At 44.4% G+C, this 14,933-nt stretch overlaps 1 protein-coding gene across 7 annotated transcripts in view; it reads left to right on the top strand.

Annotated features, from left to right (window-relative positions):
* FRMPD4 (FERM and PDZ domain containing 4) overlaps positions 1-14,933 on the top strand; it is a 351,306-nt gene that overhangs the window by 261,751 nt on the left and 74,622 nt on the right. For all 7 annotated transcript variants that reach the window (XM_066619178.1, XM_066619173.1, XM_066619174.1 and 4 more), the window contains 2 exons: positions 8,847-9,007; positions 10,087-10,189. In XM_066619178.1, the coding sequence (XP_066475275.1) occupies positions 8,847-9,007; positions 10,087-10,189 (264 nt within the window). The remainder of the gene's footprint in view (positions 1-8,846; positions 9,008-10,086; positions 10,190-14,933) is intronic.

The following is a 14,933-nucleotide window of genomic DNA, read 5'->3' as shown; positions in this document are numbered from 1 at the left end:
TCCTGAAAAGAAACGGGAGATTTTCAGCCCTCCCCAGTGCCCAGTTTAAAGTTCTTCTATTTCAAGCATATCAAGATAAAGACCCACCTGGCTTTACAAGTGCAAAATAGAAACCATTCCCTTTACCAGTTCAAGCCTTTTTTTTTTGTCCTTTTTAGCGGCGGGGGGGGGAGGCTACCTTCTGGAGCATTTGTTGATCTCCAGTTCTATCAAAACAGGACCATTCTGGTGTCCTCACATTCCCCTTTGCCCGGCCTGATCACAAGCCAAGGCACGTGTGCCTACTTGTGAGTAAACACGATCATGAGGCTTAGTTTCACTTTCCATAGGACTCAATACATTCGCAGCTGGGAGGGAGGACCCTCCTTCTCGGATGTTTTTGGGGGGCTGCATTCATTGGATCAGGACCATTCTGATGTTGGTGGATTCCGCTCAGCCTGCCCTTTCTGACGCACGAAGGCAAGTTCGCGCACTCACGAGTAAACGCGCGATGTGGCTCAGTTTCACTTTCCATAGGGCTCCATGCATTTTTTGGTTTCTGATTTTTTGGCTATAACTTTTGAAGGAAAGGAGCTATTTCGCTCTGGTTTATTGCATTGCATTCTGCTGGAAATTCCACATTCAACGGTATATGGCATGATGGGGTTGCTCCTAAAACTGCAATTTTAGCACATCATCCCCCCAGTGCACATCACCCCCTAGTGCACATCACCTCCCCTTGCACATCACCTGATGCAGCCTGCACCCCCTAGCGATGCCACTGGTTTTGAGAACTGCTTCTGTGCGCAAATACCATTAAAAGTGTCAATTTGGGGTCCAGGCCATGGTCTGCTGACACATGATACAGTGAACTTGTTGAAACTGGGCAAGCCTGGAGAGCAGTTTGCCTGGATAGCCTGCATATACCAGCTTTTGCTCCCTGAAGAAAAGGACAGGGTATGAATGAAGTCCATAAGTGAAAATAGGAAACTGAGGGTCAGAATTCCAAACTGATGTTTGAAAATTAATCCCTTTTTTAGCTGATTGGACTGACTGACTGAGTTCAATGGCTGCCAAGACTGCCAAGACTGGCATCTCATCTGAGGCCCTGGTTGACCTCTGGAATGGGGAAATGACCAGGGCAGTGGATGAGATTGCTCCGGAGCGACCTCTGCCACGTCGCAGACTCGGAGCGGCTCCTTGGTTCACTGAGGAGCTGCGAAGGATGAAGCGGCAGGGCAGGCGTCTAGAGCGACGGTGGCAGAAAACTCGGGATGAATCCGACCGGACACGGAGTAGAGCCCATTACAGAGCCTATTCCGTGGCGGTGGTAGCAGCGAAGAGATCGTTCTTCTCTGCTACCATTGCGTCTGCTGACAACCGTCCGGCAGAGCTGTTCCGTGTGGTGCGGGGCCTCCTTCATCAGCCCCCCCCCAGTAGACCAGGAGGAATACAGGTCAGCCGCTGTGACGTGTTTGCGCAACATTTTGCAGATAAAATCGATCGTATTCGTCACAACTTGGATGCCACATTGACAGTGTCTGACGATGTCCCCTTGGCAACTGCTTGTCCTGTGTTGTGGGATTCTTTTCAGCTTGTACAGCCTGAGGATGTGGACAGACTCCTTTGGAGTGTGAGGCCATCTGCCTGCCTGCTCGACCCTTGCCCAGCTTGGTTGATAAGAGCTGCCCGGGGTGGGTTGGCTGAGTGGACAGGGAGGGTGGTCAACTCTTCCTTGATGGAGGGGACGTTACCACTCGCTTTGAAACGGGCGGTGGTTCGCCCCCTCCTGAAGAAGCCCTCCCTGGATTCCACTGTGTTGGATAACTACCGGCCAGTCTCCAACATCCCGTTTCTGGGCAAGGTAATTGAGCGGGTGGTGGCGTCCCAACTCCAGAGGGTCTTGGATGAAGCGGATTATCTGGATCCTTTTCAATCTGGCTTCAGGCCGGGCTTTGGGACGGAAACCGCCTTGGTCGCCTTGGTGGATGACCTACGCCGGGGACTGGACAGGGGGAGTGCGTCCCTGTTGGTCCTGCTGGACCTCTCAGCGGCTTTCGATACCATCGACCATGGTATCCTTCTGGGCCGATTGGCCGAGTTGGAAGCTGGAGGCACTGTTTTGCAGTGGTTCCGCTCCTACTTGGAGGGTCGGTCCCAGATGGTGGTGCTGGGGGATGCCTGTTCGACACCCTGGCCCTTGAGATGCGAGGTGCCACAGGGCTCAATTCTGTCCCCCATGCTATTTAACATCTACATGAAACCGCTGGGAGAGGTCATCCGGGGGTTTGGAGTGGGGTGCCATCAATATGCTGATGACACCCAGCTCTATCTCTCCTTTCCTCCAGACTCCAGGGTGGCGGTTGAGGACCTGGAGCGCTGTCTGGAGGCAGTGAGGATCTGGATGGGGGCTAACAAGCTGAAATTAAATCCGGATAAGACAGAGGCTCTCCTGGTTCGGAAATCCTCGATGCAGGTGCTGGACTATCGGCTTGCGCTGAATGGGGTTGCACTCCCTCTGAAGGAGCAGGTCCACAGCTTGGGGGTCCACCTGGACTCGCAGCTGCTCCTGGATTCCCAGGTGGCGGCTGTGGCAAGGGGGGCCTTCGCTCAGCTTCGGCTGGTGCGCCAGCTGCGGCCGTACTTGGATCGTGCAGACCTGGCCACGGTGATCCATGCCTCGGTGACATTGAGATTAGATTACTGTAACGCACTCTATGTGGGGCTGCCCTTGAAGACGGTTCGGAAACTGCAACTAGTGCAGAATGCGGCAGCCCGTGTGGTTACTGGAGGTAGGTGGTTTGACCCTGTCAGTCCGCTTCTCCAGCGGCTGCACTGGCTGCCCATTCGTTTCCGGGCCCAATTCAAGGTGCTGGTATTGACCTTTAAAGCCCTATACTGCTCTGGACCAGGGTATCTTAGAGATTGCCTGCTCCCGTACAATCCGGCTCGCCCTCTCAGGTCATCAGAGAAGGCCTTTTTACAAGTGCCGCCGCCTAGGGAGGTACGTGGGGCGGCTGCAAGAAATAGGGCCTTCTCAGTAGTGGCACCAACGCTATGGAACTCCCTTCCCCCTGACTTAAGAATGGCTCCCTCTCTTGAGACCTTTCGGCAAGGCCTGAAGACCCTTCTGTTTAAACAGGCCTTCTGAGTTCTTGGCCTTTTAACATCTTTTTAACATCTTTTAATATTTTTTTACAGGCCTGATTCTTTTATGACTTGCTGCTGCTCTATGCTCTTTTTACCTGTTTTTTTTACTCTGACTGCTGTTTTTAGTATGTGTTAATATGTTTTTATTTGTTTTTTAAATTGTTTTTAATATGTTGTAAGCCGCCTTGAGTCCCTTCGGGGAGAAAGGCGGGGTAGAAATAAAGTTATTATTATTATTATTATTATTCAATGTGTTTATGTGAGATTTCTTACAATTGTGATTTATGTTGTTCTGTTTTGCTTGACATCTGGAAGACTTTTCTTGAGTCTGTAACAGACTTGAGTCTGTTAACAGAATTTATTTAACTGCCACCTGCTGTTTGCTGTGATGCCTGATGTGTAGGTTATAAAGATAAACACACGGCAAATATGTTATCTCAGTATTCCTGTATTTCACTCATTTTTCAGGAAGGTCTAAACTGACTTTGAATAAGGATAAAAATACTGTTTAGAGAACCAGAAAAGTTTAGTTTCAGTATTGTTAAAGCATCAGTACTCGCCATACTTACTGAGAGATAAGTCGAATGGGATACACTGGCACTTGTATCTGAATAAGCATGTACAACTGCAAGTGTTCTTGAGCAGTTTCCACTCATTTCAGTGGACCTGATCCAAGAAAACTTTCAATTTACCATAGATTATGCTGCAAAGTAGAGCATGCCTTTACAATTATTACTCCAGTGGACATTTTTGGAGCCCTGAAAAACAGTTACAGTACTAGTGTAAGGTTGTGCCCCCAAGTGGCTAAGGGGCATTCAGGGTCTTTGTACAGTGGGGACACTGTAATTCCCAACAGTTCCAAACTTATGCACCCAAAACCACCTTCTTACAGCATCATCCACTCTGGTCAATCCTGTCAAGTTAATCCTTTCTTTTTTTCCACTGCTTTCCCATCTGCAAGGTTTCCGCAGAAGGAGGAGAGTACCTGGAATATAGTTTATCCCAACCTTCCAAGTGGGTCCCCTGGGATCAAATCCCGCTGGTCAACAAATATGCACATCCAAACGCACAAGGCTATTAAAGATATTCCTTGCTAGTATGTAGGGGAGACCTACATGGGAGACCTACATGGGAGTCTCCCCGCCCAAGCCGTGGCATGAAAGGTAGATTTCCAAAGCATTAATGAGATGACATACTTTTCAAAGGCAGCAGCAAAACAACAAACCTAACTAACTAAGGGCCCAATCCTATCCAACTTGCCAGCTCCTATAGAGCCACAATGCAGCCCCATGTAAGCAAACACATACCTATACCTTGAGAAGGCCCAGTGACTGCCCCTCCACCACAGGATGCAGCACACAGTCCACTGGCACAACTACACCAGCACTGGAAAATTGGATAGGATTGGGCCCTCACTTCTTCTTTGTCCTAGTGATTTTCCCGTGTTGATGTGGGGTCCACTCTTCTGCAAGCCACAGGTCATTTGGCATGGTCCAGGGTGTCTTCTGGGGCTATGTCGATTGCCCGCATGTCTTCTTTCAACCGATCGAGCCACTGCTTCTTTGGTCTTCCTTGTGGACGGCGTCCACTTACTACATTGAATTGGTTTCTAAGTCCCACTGAGCAGGGTTGTTGTTCAAGTGGGCAGAGCACTCGCAGCCAAGACAGGCAACAATGAACCAGACCTTAATTCTGCAAAGTCATTTTCTGGTGCCCTTGCTTGCTAAGGCACCTCTGCTCCCCCCTCCCCAGGTATGAGGACTCCAAATGACAGCTCCTGATCTCTGTCCTTGCACCTCTGTGTTCATCAGATAATAGCCACCTGGAAAATAATTCCCTTCTGCTTGCAAAGCAATAACTTCCCCAAAGCTGTAGTCAAGTGACTCCCAAATAGCCAGCTTTGTTTCACTAAAAAAAGGGCTGACTTCTGACACTCTATCTAGCTTCAAGCAAGGAAATAACTTTTACACTTCCCTGCAAATCAGATTAAAGCAGCTTAGTCCAATTTTTAACAGCCTATGGGCCACTCAACCCTTAGTCCAACTTTTAACAGCCTCTGTTATCTCCTCCGAGTGCGCAGACTTGCAAGTTAGTGGTGGTGACATGATGACATCGCTACCAATTACTTTCAAGTTCTGATCAGCCTAGGCAAGCAGAGGAGAAGGTGGTGGGTGCAGCAGGACATTGATCTCTCTGCCACAGTGTTCTGGCTTCTCCAAAGGAGAAGTTGGAACAGTGCAGCAGGGAGATTGAAAAGCCACTGAAGAAAGCGGAGGCAGTGGATGGTGTCTGCAGTGGGACTTCTCAAGGGCCATCAAAAAGGGCTTTGATGGCCACATGGCCTCATATTGCACCGCCCTTTCTTAAAGGAAGGGAATCAATGATTCAAAGCATACCACCCCTACATTCTGCTTCATCCGCTTTCCACACACCCCTCAGAGATAATGTAACAGACAGGGAAAACCCACCTCCATAACAACTGGTTGTATATTGTGGAAGGCTAGAGTCGTAGCCACACACTTAATTCTGCTATAGGTGTAATTTCTTTTTTCCTTTCTAGTAGTCTCCTCTTCTTGGATTGGAGACTATGGGCAAAAGTCTTCCCCTACCAATTTCTCAACCAGTCCAAGGAAATTGCACTGCCTTATATATAGAAACTCAGCTTTTACCATACATTGGGAAGCACCAAAATATTATGCTTCCTAGGATTACAGCCTAGGATTTTTAAAAATTTTCCTGCTTGATGATGTCACTTCTGGTCATGACCGGAAGCGGTAACCTTAATGGCAACTGGGCGTGTGGCTGTCTTGCTATGAATTGAGAGCAGTATGTGTAGGCTTTTCCTTATGATCTTGTTGTCCATGTTGTTGTGCTGAAGTGGTCATGAGAATATGTACTTGGCAGTTGACTTCAAAGGCCAGAGATGCTATTAGCATAAAACATTGTTATATGCAATTGAAAATTTTGATTTTTCTTTCTTATTTCACTGTGTCTTGCTAAACCAATTCACAAACTATTTTACAGTGAAGTCTATAATATCCATGTCTAGGACTACTAAAAAATAAATGGTTTGAGACATATAGCCTATGAAATTTTAATTAGCAGTTGATTAACAGGAAGTTAAAACAAAACATTTGCAAATCAATGGGATCCTGATGTTTAATTGCTCATTACAATCATGGTTTTAATTGTCAACGCATAAACCTCATACAGATTAATCAGAACTAAGAATCTTAACCTTGTTGGCTATCTTGAAAAAACATTTCACAGGAAATTGTTCTAATGTGCTTGTTAACTGCCCCTTGTTTCAGAGATTTATTGTTCAGAAATTGTTATACTCAGGAAAGGAAGTTGGTCACTGAAAGTATTCATTCTCTCTTTTTCTGTTTCTTTCAGATATATTTATTCATATAGATAATTTTTAATTATAAAATAATTTTATATGAAAATACGTTCCAGCTTTGTTGTAATCAACCTTACAAAAGTTACATGGAACGGATCAGTACTATTCCATATGGCAGTGTTTCTCAAACTGTGGGTCGGGACCCACTAGGTGGGTCGCGAACCAGTTTCAGGTGGGTCCCCATTCATTTCAGTATTTTATTTTTAATATATTAGACTTGATGCTACATAGTATGTGACTGCATTTGGGGAAATGTTACAGACCTGTACTTTGAACAGGCTACTATGTATATTCTTTTAACAATGATAGTCAGTGGGACTTAATCTTGGGTAGGATTGCAGCCTAGGATTGTTAAAAATTTTCCTGCTTGATGTTGTTGCTTTCGGTCATGACGTCACTTCTGGTGGGTCCCAACAGATTCTGTCCCGGTGGGTCCCAGTGCTAAATGTGTGAGAACCACTGCCATATGGAATACTTGTTGATGGCTATTCACAGATTCCTATGAACCATGCAGATGAGACACTGGGTGGTCTTGGCAAATCAGCTTCTTGAACTCTAAACCATCCCATGATAGGCTGGGGGCCAAACGTATAATGCAGGGGTCTCCAAACTCCGGTCTGGGGGCCAGATGCGGCCTGCAGCAAGCCTTTATCAGGCCCGCGGCCAGCCTCTTGTTCCCTGAAAGCCTCTGGCCCACTTGGCCAAACGTGACAGGAACTATGATCTGGTTGTGTCTGGAGGGTGTTCTAAGGGCCAGAGAGCTTGAATGAATGAGCCCATTCATTCATATATTCACTCATCTAAGTTCTATCTCTAATTTATTTATATAAATTTTATATTTAAATTTTTTTTCCAGCCCTGAACACTGTGCCAGGTATTTGATGCGGTCCTCTGGCCAAAAAGTTTGGAGACCCCTGGGAATAGAGCAAACTCTATGCATGGTGTTCTTAATTCCTTGGAGCAGTGGTTCTCATACATTTAGCACTGGGTCCCACTTTTTCAAATGAGAATCTGCAAGGACCCACTGGAAGTGATGTCATGACTGGATGTGACATCATCAAGCAGGAAAATTTTTAACAATCCTAGGCTGCAATCCTACCCACACTTACACAGGTGTTGGCATCCTTCAGTCTCGGAAGACTATGGTGTCACGCTCTGAATGGTGGTTCTGGAACAGAGTGTCCTCTCCAGTGCACGAAGCCTGGGTAAAGTAGGTATGGAGGATAGGCTGTTACCCATGCAGCAAATCCCCCCTCTCCACGTCGCTGAAATGGTCCAATGGAAAGGCAGAGGCCAATACGGTTGGTTCCAGCGGCGTCGCAGGAGTTGCCAGAACGTGACTGTGTTCAGCCATGAACTGCCTCAGGGACTCCGACTCCAGATTTTGCCTCGAGGTTGACTCCTGAAGCCTTTTCCATAACTGGATGTAGCCACAAGGCAGTGGAGGTTTGGGATCAGAGTTTTCCTTCTCTCAGATGAGCTGCCTTCCCAGGCTATCGAGTCCCATCTACCCAGTGGCTGTTTAGTCGCCTCTTACGACAAGTACAGTCAAACTGAGGGCCTATTCTTATCCCCAGCCCCCAGGGGGAACTTACACAGGAATAAGTCCCATTTACTATCATTGTTAAAAGTATATACTGAGTAGCTTGTTAAAGTACAGGTCTGTAACATTTCCCCAAATGTAGTGACATACCATGGTAGCATCAAATGTAATATATTAAAAATAAAACATTGACATGAATGGGGACCTGCCTGAAATTGGCTTGCGACCCATCTAGTGGGTCCCGACCCACAGTTTGAGAAACACTGCCTTGGAAGAAAAATAAAATTCAAATGATAGGGTTTAGGTGACAGTGATACTTATATTGCCAACTATGTGCAAAATATACAAAATATAGGACAAAACATAGAACAGGTTTTGATCTCAGGTTTGTTTGTGCTAATGTATTTACCACTGATTAAAGTAGAATATTAACTTTATATCTGTAGTCCACTAAAGCATTTTAAATGGGCTGTAAATTAGTGTATATATGCTGGAATACAAATTTAATTGACTCATAGCTTACTAGATATGAGTGTTTTATACATTGCAGTGTATTTGTGCCTTATTGTATTTGTACTTTAAAGTAACATAATGCAGTGTATTTATGCTTTAATGTACAGCTGAGGTTATTTTTCTCCTTTCTGCAACATAAGTTGATTAATTTAAAATAAAATAAGCCTGAGTTTTATCATCACTTCCTTTTATTTCCTCCCTAGATTCCCTCCATTGATGCTACAAGACTCTCACCCTCAGTGTTTTTTTTCCCCTTAGTCACATGACACAGTCAGCCCCTTTTGATGACCCTCGAATAGACAGCTGCCAAATCACACCTCCAGCTCCTCGGAAAGTGGAAATGAGGAGAGATCCTGTGCTGGGATTTGGTTTTGTGGCTGGCAGTGAAAAACCAGTGGTGGTGCGCTCTGTGACACCAGGTACGATTCCTCCCATGAGTTATAACTTTAGTTTGGTATGAAAGTGAATGTCCTTCATTTTTATTGAGGATTGTATCAGCTTTTCAAAACTTATGTCGTGATTGCATGTTGCTTAGTAAACCTACTTTCTAACATAAATGCTAATAATGTATAGCCATAATAAATATTTAAAAGGTTATCACCCCGACCCAATTAGCTGGTGGTGAGTTTCTTAATCCATTCTCTCAGGTTGGCTGGTAATAATCACAGTATTGCAGAGCTGTGCTTGAGTTGCCTGTTGTAGTTCTAACAATGAAGAAGAAGCACAGTAAGCTAATTCTTTCAAGCCTGTATGGGTGATTCGGCCATACTTATTTGCCCTTTTACTTCTCTTATGTTCCTTCTGACACTGCTGAAGGCTGCTGCTGAGACATCACTGGCATTGTCCAATAAGGACTTCTGAAGATTGAAGTATTTGAGCATAAGCCCAGGCACAGCTTGCTGGGAAGAAACAAGGGTAGATTGGTATGGTAGTTACAGTTAGGCGAGGACTTTATATAGCTAGCAGCCCAATCCTAACCTTTCTCCTCTTCCACTCCACAATGGGTCTTCTCAGACCTACAACAGTAATTTTGCTGGTGCAAGTCTAAGGAGAGAGAGGGTTTGGCGTGGATAAGATCCAGTGTTTGCCATCACTGCTGGATCCATCCCCTCCTGCAGCCTCCCTGTTCACCCATTCTCCCTCCCTCCCTGCCCCAATTTCAGGTTCAATCAATGTTATTGCTACAGAGGGAGCTTTCACTATCTTTGGAAAGGACCTTTGCTGAATGAGGCTTATCTGTAGGGTTGACTTGTGTGTAATGGGAGATACTTATTTAGGAGTAAACATCATAAAATTATCTTTACCATGGGGAGGGGCATTGCTGGATAATGTTAAAAGTGGAGTAGAACCTGATTTAAACCCACTTCCAGATAGTTCTAGTGTGGAAGCAACCCTCATCACCAAGTTGGTAATATCTCTTATTTGCGTAGCAGATATCTCTTATTTGCATGTATTTACAATTATGTTTAATCTGTGCTTGAATGCCATATGTCTACAGGGGGACCCTCTGAAGGAAAACTGATACCAGGAGATCAGATCATAATGATTAATGATGAGCCAGTCAACACTGCTCCAAGAGAGAGAGTCATTGACCTTGTCAGGTACTTGATCTGTGTTTTGTTTTTTTTAAATTTATTTTATGTAAAACTCTAACCTACCGTGTCTCTAAGATGTGGTGTGGTAAAATCAGAGCCTAGGTATAACTGGTGGGGTGTGTGGAACAGGCCTTTTTGGTGGTGGTTCAGTTATAGAACCCCCTCCCGTGAGGCCAGCTTGCCCCTGCTCTGCCTATTTTTAAGTGAGCAGTGAAATCATTTTTGTTCAGTTTAGTCTTCCCTTGAGCAGTATTCTGTTTTATGTATGTTTTATTTGGCTGCATTTGTGGAATTATTGGTGGTTATTTAGTTGTTTGAGATTATTTAAGCTGTGTTTATTGAAATTATAGGCTGCCTTGATGACCGCCTAAAAATAATACTTTGATAAATTTTGTTGTTGTATTTGGGCTCATAATAAGCACCTCAGATCAGTCCTGATCTACTTGAGCTGTTTGTTTGTTTGAGAAAAGGGAACAAAACTGTTTTGTGCTAAAGCACTGGTTCTCACACATTTAGCACCGAGACCCACTTTTTAGAATGAGAATCTGTCAGGACCCACCGGAAGTGATGACATGACCGGAAGTGACATCATCAAGCAGGACCATTTTAACAATCCTAGGCTGCGATCCTACCCACACTTACCCAGGAGTAAGTCCCATTGACTATTATTGTTAAAAGAATATACATAGTAGCTTGTTAAAAGTACAGGTCTGTAATTTCCCCAAATGCAGTCACATACCTTGGTAGCCTCAAGTCTAATATATTAAAAATTAAATATTGAAATGAATGGGAACCCACCTGAAATTGACTCGCGACCCACCTAGTAGGTCCCGACCCACAGTTTAAGAAACATTCAAGGAAATATGTCTGTGCTTGATTTTTAAAGAGAGAAATGTGCACTCATGATTGAGTTTTCTGAATACAGGTTGAGTCTCATTATTCAAGAGGGTTCCGTTCCCAGAACACACGTGGATGGCAAAAAAAGCGCTATAAGTCCCTTTGCTCTGGTGATTTAAAAACAGCCTTGATGACTTGTGTAATGCACACAGAGGCCATCAGTCTCTCTCTAGGCACTTAGGCTTCATTAGGAGGAAGCAATCCCTCCCTTCACCAGGAGCCCCAGCAAGGGGGAAAGAACTGAGGAGGTGATAATCACTGCCATTTAGCCTTTTTTCACATGCTCAGGGGGAAGGGAGGAGTGAAGCCTGCAGAGAGAATGATTGATGGCTTATCAGCCGGCTACCCTCTCTGGCATTATTAAACGACTGTTTTCCTTTAATTTAAAGGGCCCTTCTCATGAACTTTGAGATAGAAAAATCTGTGGATACTTAGGTTATACCTGTAATCACTTGTATGACTGTCTCTCTGCAACAGCAAAAAGCAGTTTTTTAAACTGTGATTTTAAAGGGGTGCATTTTCCCCCTTCTCTAGGGATCAGTACATTCCTTCTCATTTGCAGGGGCCATTCGTGTTGAGTCAAATCCGTGTATAAAAAATCCATGTATGACAAGGCTGAACCTGTACAGTACATAGTAAAAAGAAGAAGAAGCTAGTAATGTTGCTATTTATGACTTTAGAAGCCTATTTTTTTCCTCCCAACCTTAATGTGACAAGCAGGAATTTTATGTAGGTTAATAGGCTGTCTGTGACAGACCCAAAAGCTGTTGACCTGAACAAATTACTGGTGAAAAATCTTGACAGGTGACAAGTATTAAGTTAATAGCTAGTTATATGTGCTCCTTTATTGGAATCGTCTTGGCAAAGACTGAAGGAATGTGAGGAAGGGAGGGCATAGAAATTGGGAACTTGCAGAGACCAGACTCAAGAAATATTTGGCTATGAAAGACAAGAAGCTTCTTTGTGCATAAAAGGACAATTCCCGTTCAATTCATTGCTCAGATTACAAGTGATGGGAGCCCATCTCCATACTCTTTTTGTGAATAACTGCTATTTCTAGAATGTTGTGTGGGTGCTATGAGGGAGGTAAAAGTGGAGGGAATCAAGGGAAGGGGTGTACAGGTTTCATTAAGGACCCCTTTGCCATTTTCCTCCAAAATTTTTGTACAGGTGTGCCCCAATATCTACCGGGGATAGATACCTGAAACCAGGGAAAAGAGGGAATCCTATGTGTGTCCTCCCCATTACTTTATTTTGTTGTTGCTTTACTTAACAGGTCCTGAACGAAACACGATGATCAGGCCGGCAGGAGACACAATAGAAGGAGAGGCTACCAGGACATCAACAGGATGCAGCTTCCTGCTGCTGTTGTGGAAGTCTCTCCCTCTATTGTGCCTCTGACTGCACAATCATTGTGTTCCATTTAGGACCTGTGACAGCAGAAAGGTCTTTTAGCAGAGGTTTTTTCCCTGGTGCCTGGTCTTGGGCATAGAGTCTTGCTTTAATTGCTAAAAGACCTTATTGCTTTCACAGGTCTTAAGAATGCAAACCCAACAATCCTGCAGTCCCTGGATTGATCATGCCTGTTCCTGCCTGATTGTAGTATTTGCATTTTTAAGACCTGTGAAAACAACAAGGTCTTTTAGTGATTAAAGCAAGAACAAAAAGTGTGGAAAACCTATGTGCAGAAGAGGGGCTGCTGCTCAAGGGCTCTGGTGAGCCACCTGGACCTTTTGCCCAGTCTCCTGGGATGTAGCAACCTCAGGAGAGGTGACAGACAGCTCAGCCAAGTGCTGAGAAGGAAGCAGTGATTGGGGGAAGGGGCCAGGAAGTTTGGAAGGTGAAAATGGTGAGAGCAACGTAAAATAATGCCCCCCCATCCACAGATAATTGAAACCATGGTTATGGGATCAGCAGATATGAGGCCCATCCTGGACTGGGCTCACCAGAATCTCTGCCCTCTTCCACTCTTCTTTCTGCCTTCATGAGGATTAGAAACATGCTGTTTTTAAAAATGAAAGCAGGGCTCCTCAAAGGTCTGGATTCCATATGAGGCATCAGATTCTTCATTCACCCTGCAAAACCATGGATGCAAGGACAATATGCAGACCTATTGTCAAAATATTCTTGTTCAGATGTTGAGCACAGGTGTTCCGAACAAACCTATATCTTCTTAAGAGTCCTTTGGTATGAATTTAATCAGGCAATTGTAAATAGATCTTTTAAGTAGCACTGAATTCTCGGGGGAATGCTCTGATGGCGATGAATTTACTGTAGAATCTGACCTGTGTGTTTGGGACTTGGATAGCAGTTGCCTGTTCTTTAATGAGTTTTTGTGAGCTGTATTAGAGTTACATAATACTTCATTCTGCATAAAGAGCTTACTATCATCTCAGTAGGGACATCTGGAATGATTAAAGAAAGTCCTGTACAATCATCCCAGCATGGCAAAAAGTAATTCACTGTGCCAACTTGGTATCTCTTCTCTGCTGCAGATACAGCCAAGGATCAAACACGGTTCTTTGTATTCAGAAATCATGTTTAATTATTACCATTTTGAGTAATACAAAGAGTGTGATATTGCTGCACGAAATCATAAAATAAACACAATGCAACAATAATATAACAGTTCTCTAATTCTAAATCCTGCATCTGTTCACTTCATGTATCATTCATGACAGCTACTTTAAAAAGTAAAATGGATATGGATATAGGCTCAGCTGTTCATCTGTGACACTGTACATGTAGAATGTTGCAAAAGATCTGGCATCTAGTGCATAATTTGTACTTGGAAATCTCATATCTTTATTTGTTTAAAATGGAACTCCTAACTAAGAATAATACTTAGCAGTCCTATAGTATATTTGTGGTGTTCAAAGCGTTCTCTCTGTAGTCCTTAACAGATCTGTGGCATAGGCTAGTATTATCCTTTATATCAGGGGTGCCCAAACCCTGGCGCTGAGGCCACTTGTGGCCCTCGAGGACTCCTAATCAGGCCCTCAGGGAGTCTCCAGTCTCCAGTGAGCCTCTGGCCCTCCGGAGACTTGCTGGAGCCTGCGCTGGCCTGATCCAACTGCTCTCAGCATGACAGCCAACTGTTTGACCCATTGCTTGAGCTGTGGGATGAGGGCTCCCTCCACTGCTTGCTGTTTCACATCTATGATGCTGCAGCAGCAGCAAAGGAAAGGCTGGCCTTGCTTTGTGCAAGGCCTTTTACAGGCATTCAGCTATTGCAAGACATTCAATCTCTAATATATTCATTTATGTAAATTTATTCAAATTTTATATGTAAATTAATTCTTTTTTCCCAGCCCCCAACACAGTGTCAGAGAGATGATGTGGCCCTCCTGCCAAAAAGTTTGGACACCCCTGCTCTATATTAGCAGTGGGGGGCCAAAACAGACTTCAGCTTGCTTAAGGGCCAAACGAAACTTGACAGAGGTAGAACTGTATATTCAAACTCTTATCTTCCCCAATCATATAGAAAGAAGAAGATAAAGCAAGGATCTGATTTTAACAGTAAAAAAAGTACATTTGTAGAAGTAGACATGCCATTCTCCACTTCCACAGCATATCTTACTGCAGTCTGTGCTGTACATTTCTCCCAGGTGTGTTCACTTCTGGTATTAAAGGCCAGCTAGGGAGGGGAGGTTATTTGAGAGGTGGAGTGTGCAAAGGCGTGGTGGTGGTGGTGGGACATTTTGCTTCCCTCACTTTATTGTTAAATCACACTTCCCATCCCCTGCTTTAGGTGTAATGGGGACAAATCAGGTTTAAGCACATGGATTTACTATCATCACATCTAGTTTGTCTGTAAGGCCACCTAGTGGCTATGGCAAGATTTGAACCAGTG

Source organism: Tiliqua scincoides, chromosome 3 (assembly GCF_035046505.1).
Source record: "Tiliqua scincoides isolate rTilSci1 chromosome 3, rTilSci1.hap2, whole genome shotgun sequence".
Taxonomy (NCBI): domain Eukaryota; kingdom Metazoa; phylum Chordata; class Lepidosauria; order Squamata; family Scincidae; genus Tiliqua; species Tiliqua scincoides.
Note: the sequence above shows the minus strand (reverse complement) of the source record. Positions and strands in the feature narration are given on the sequence as shown.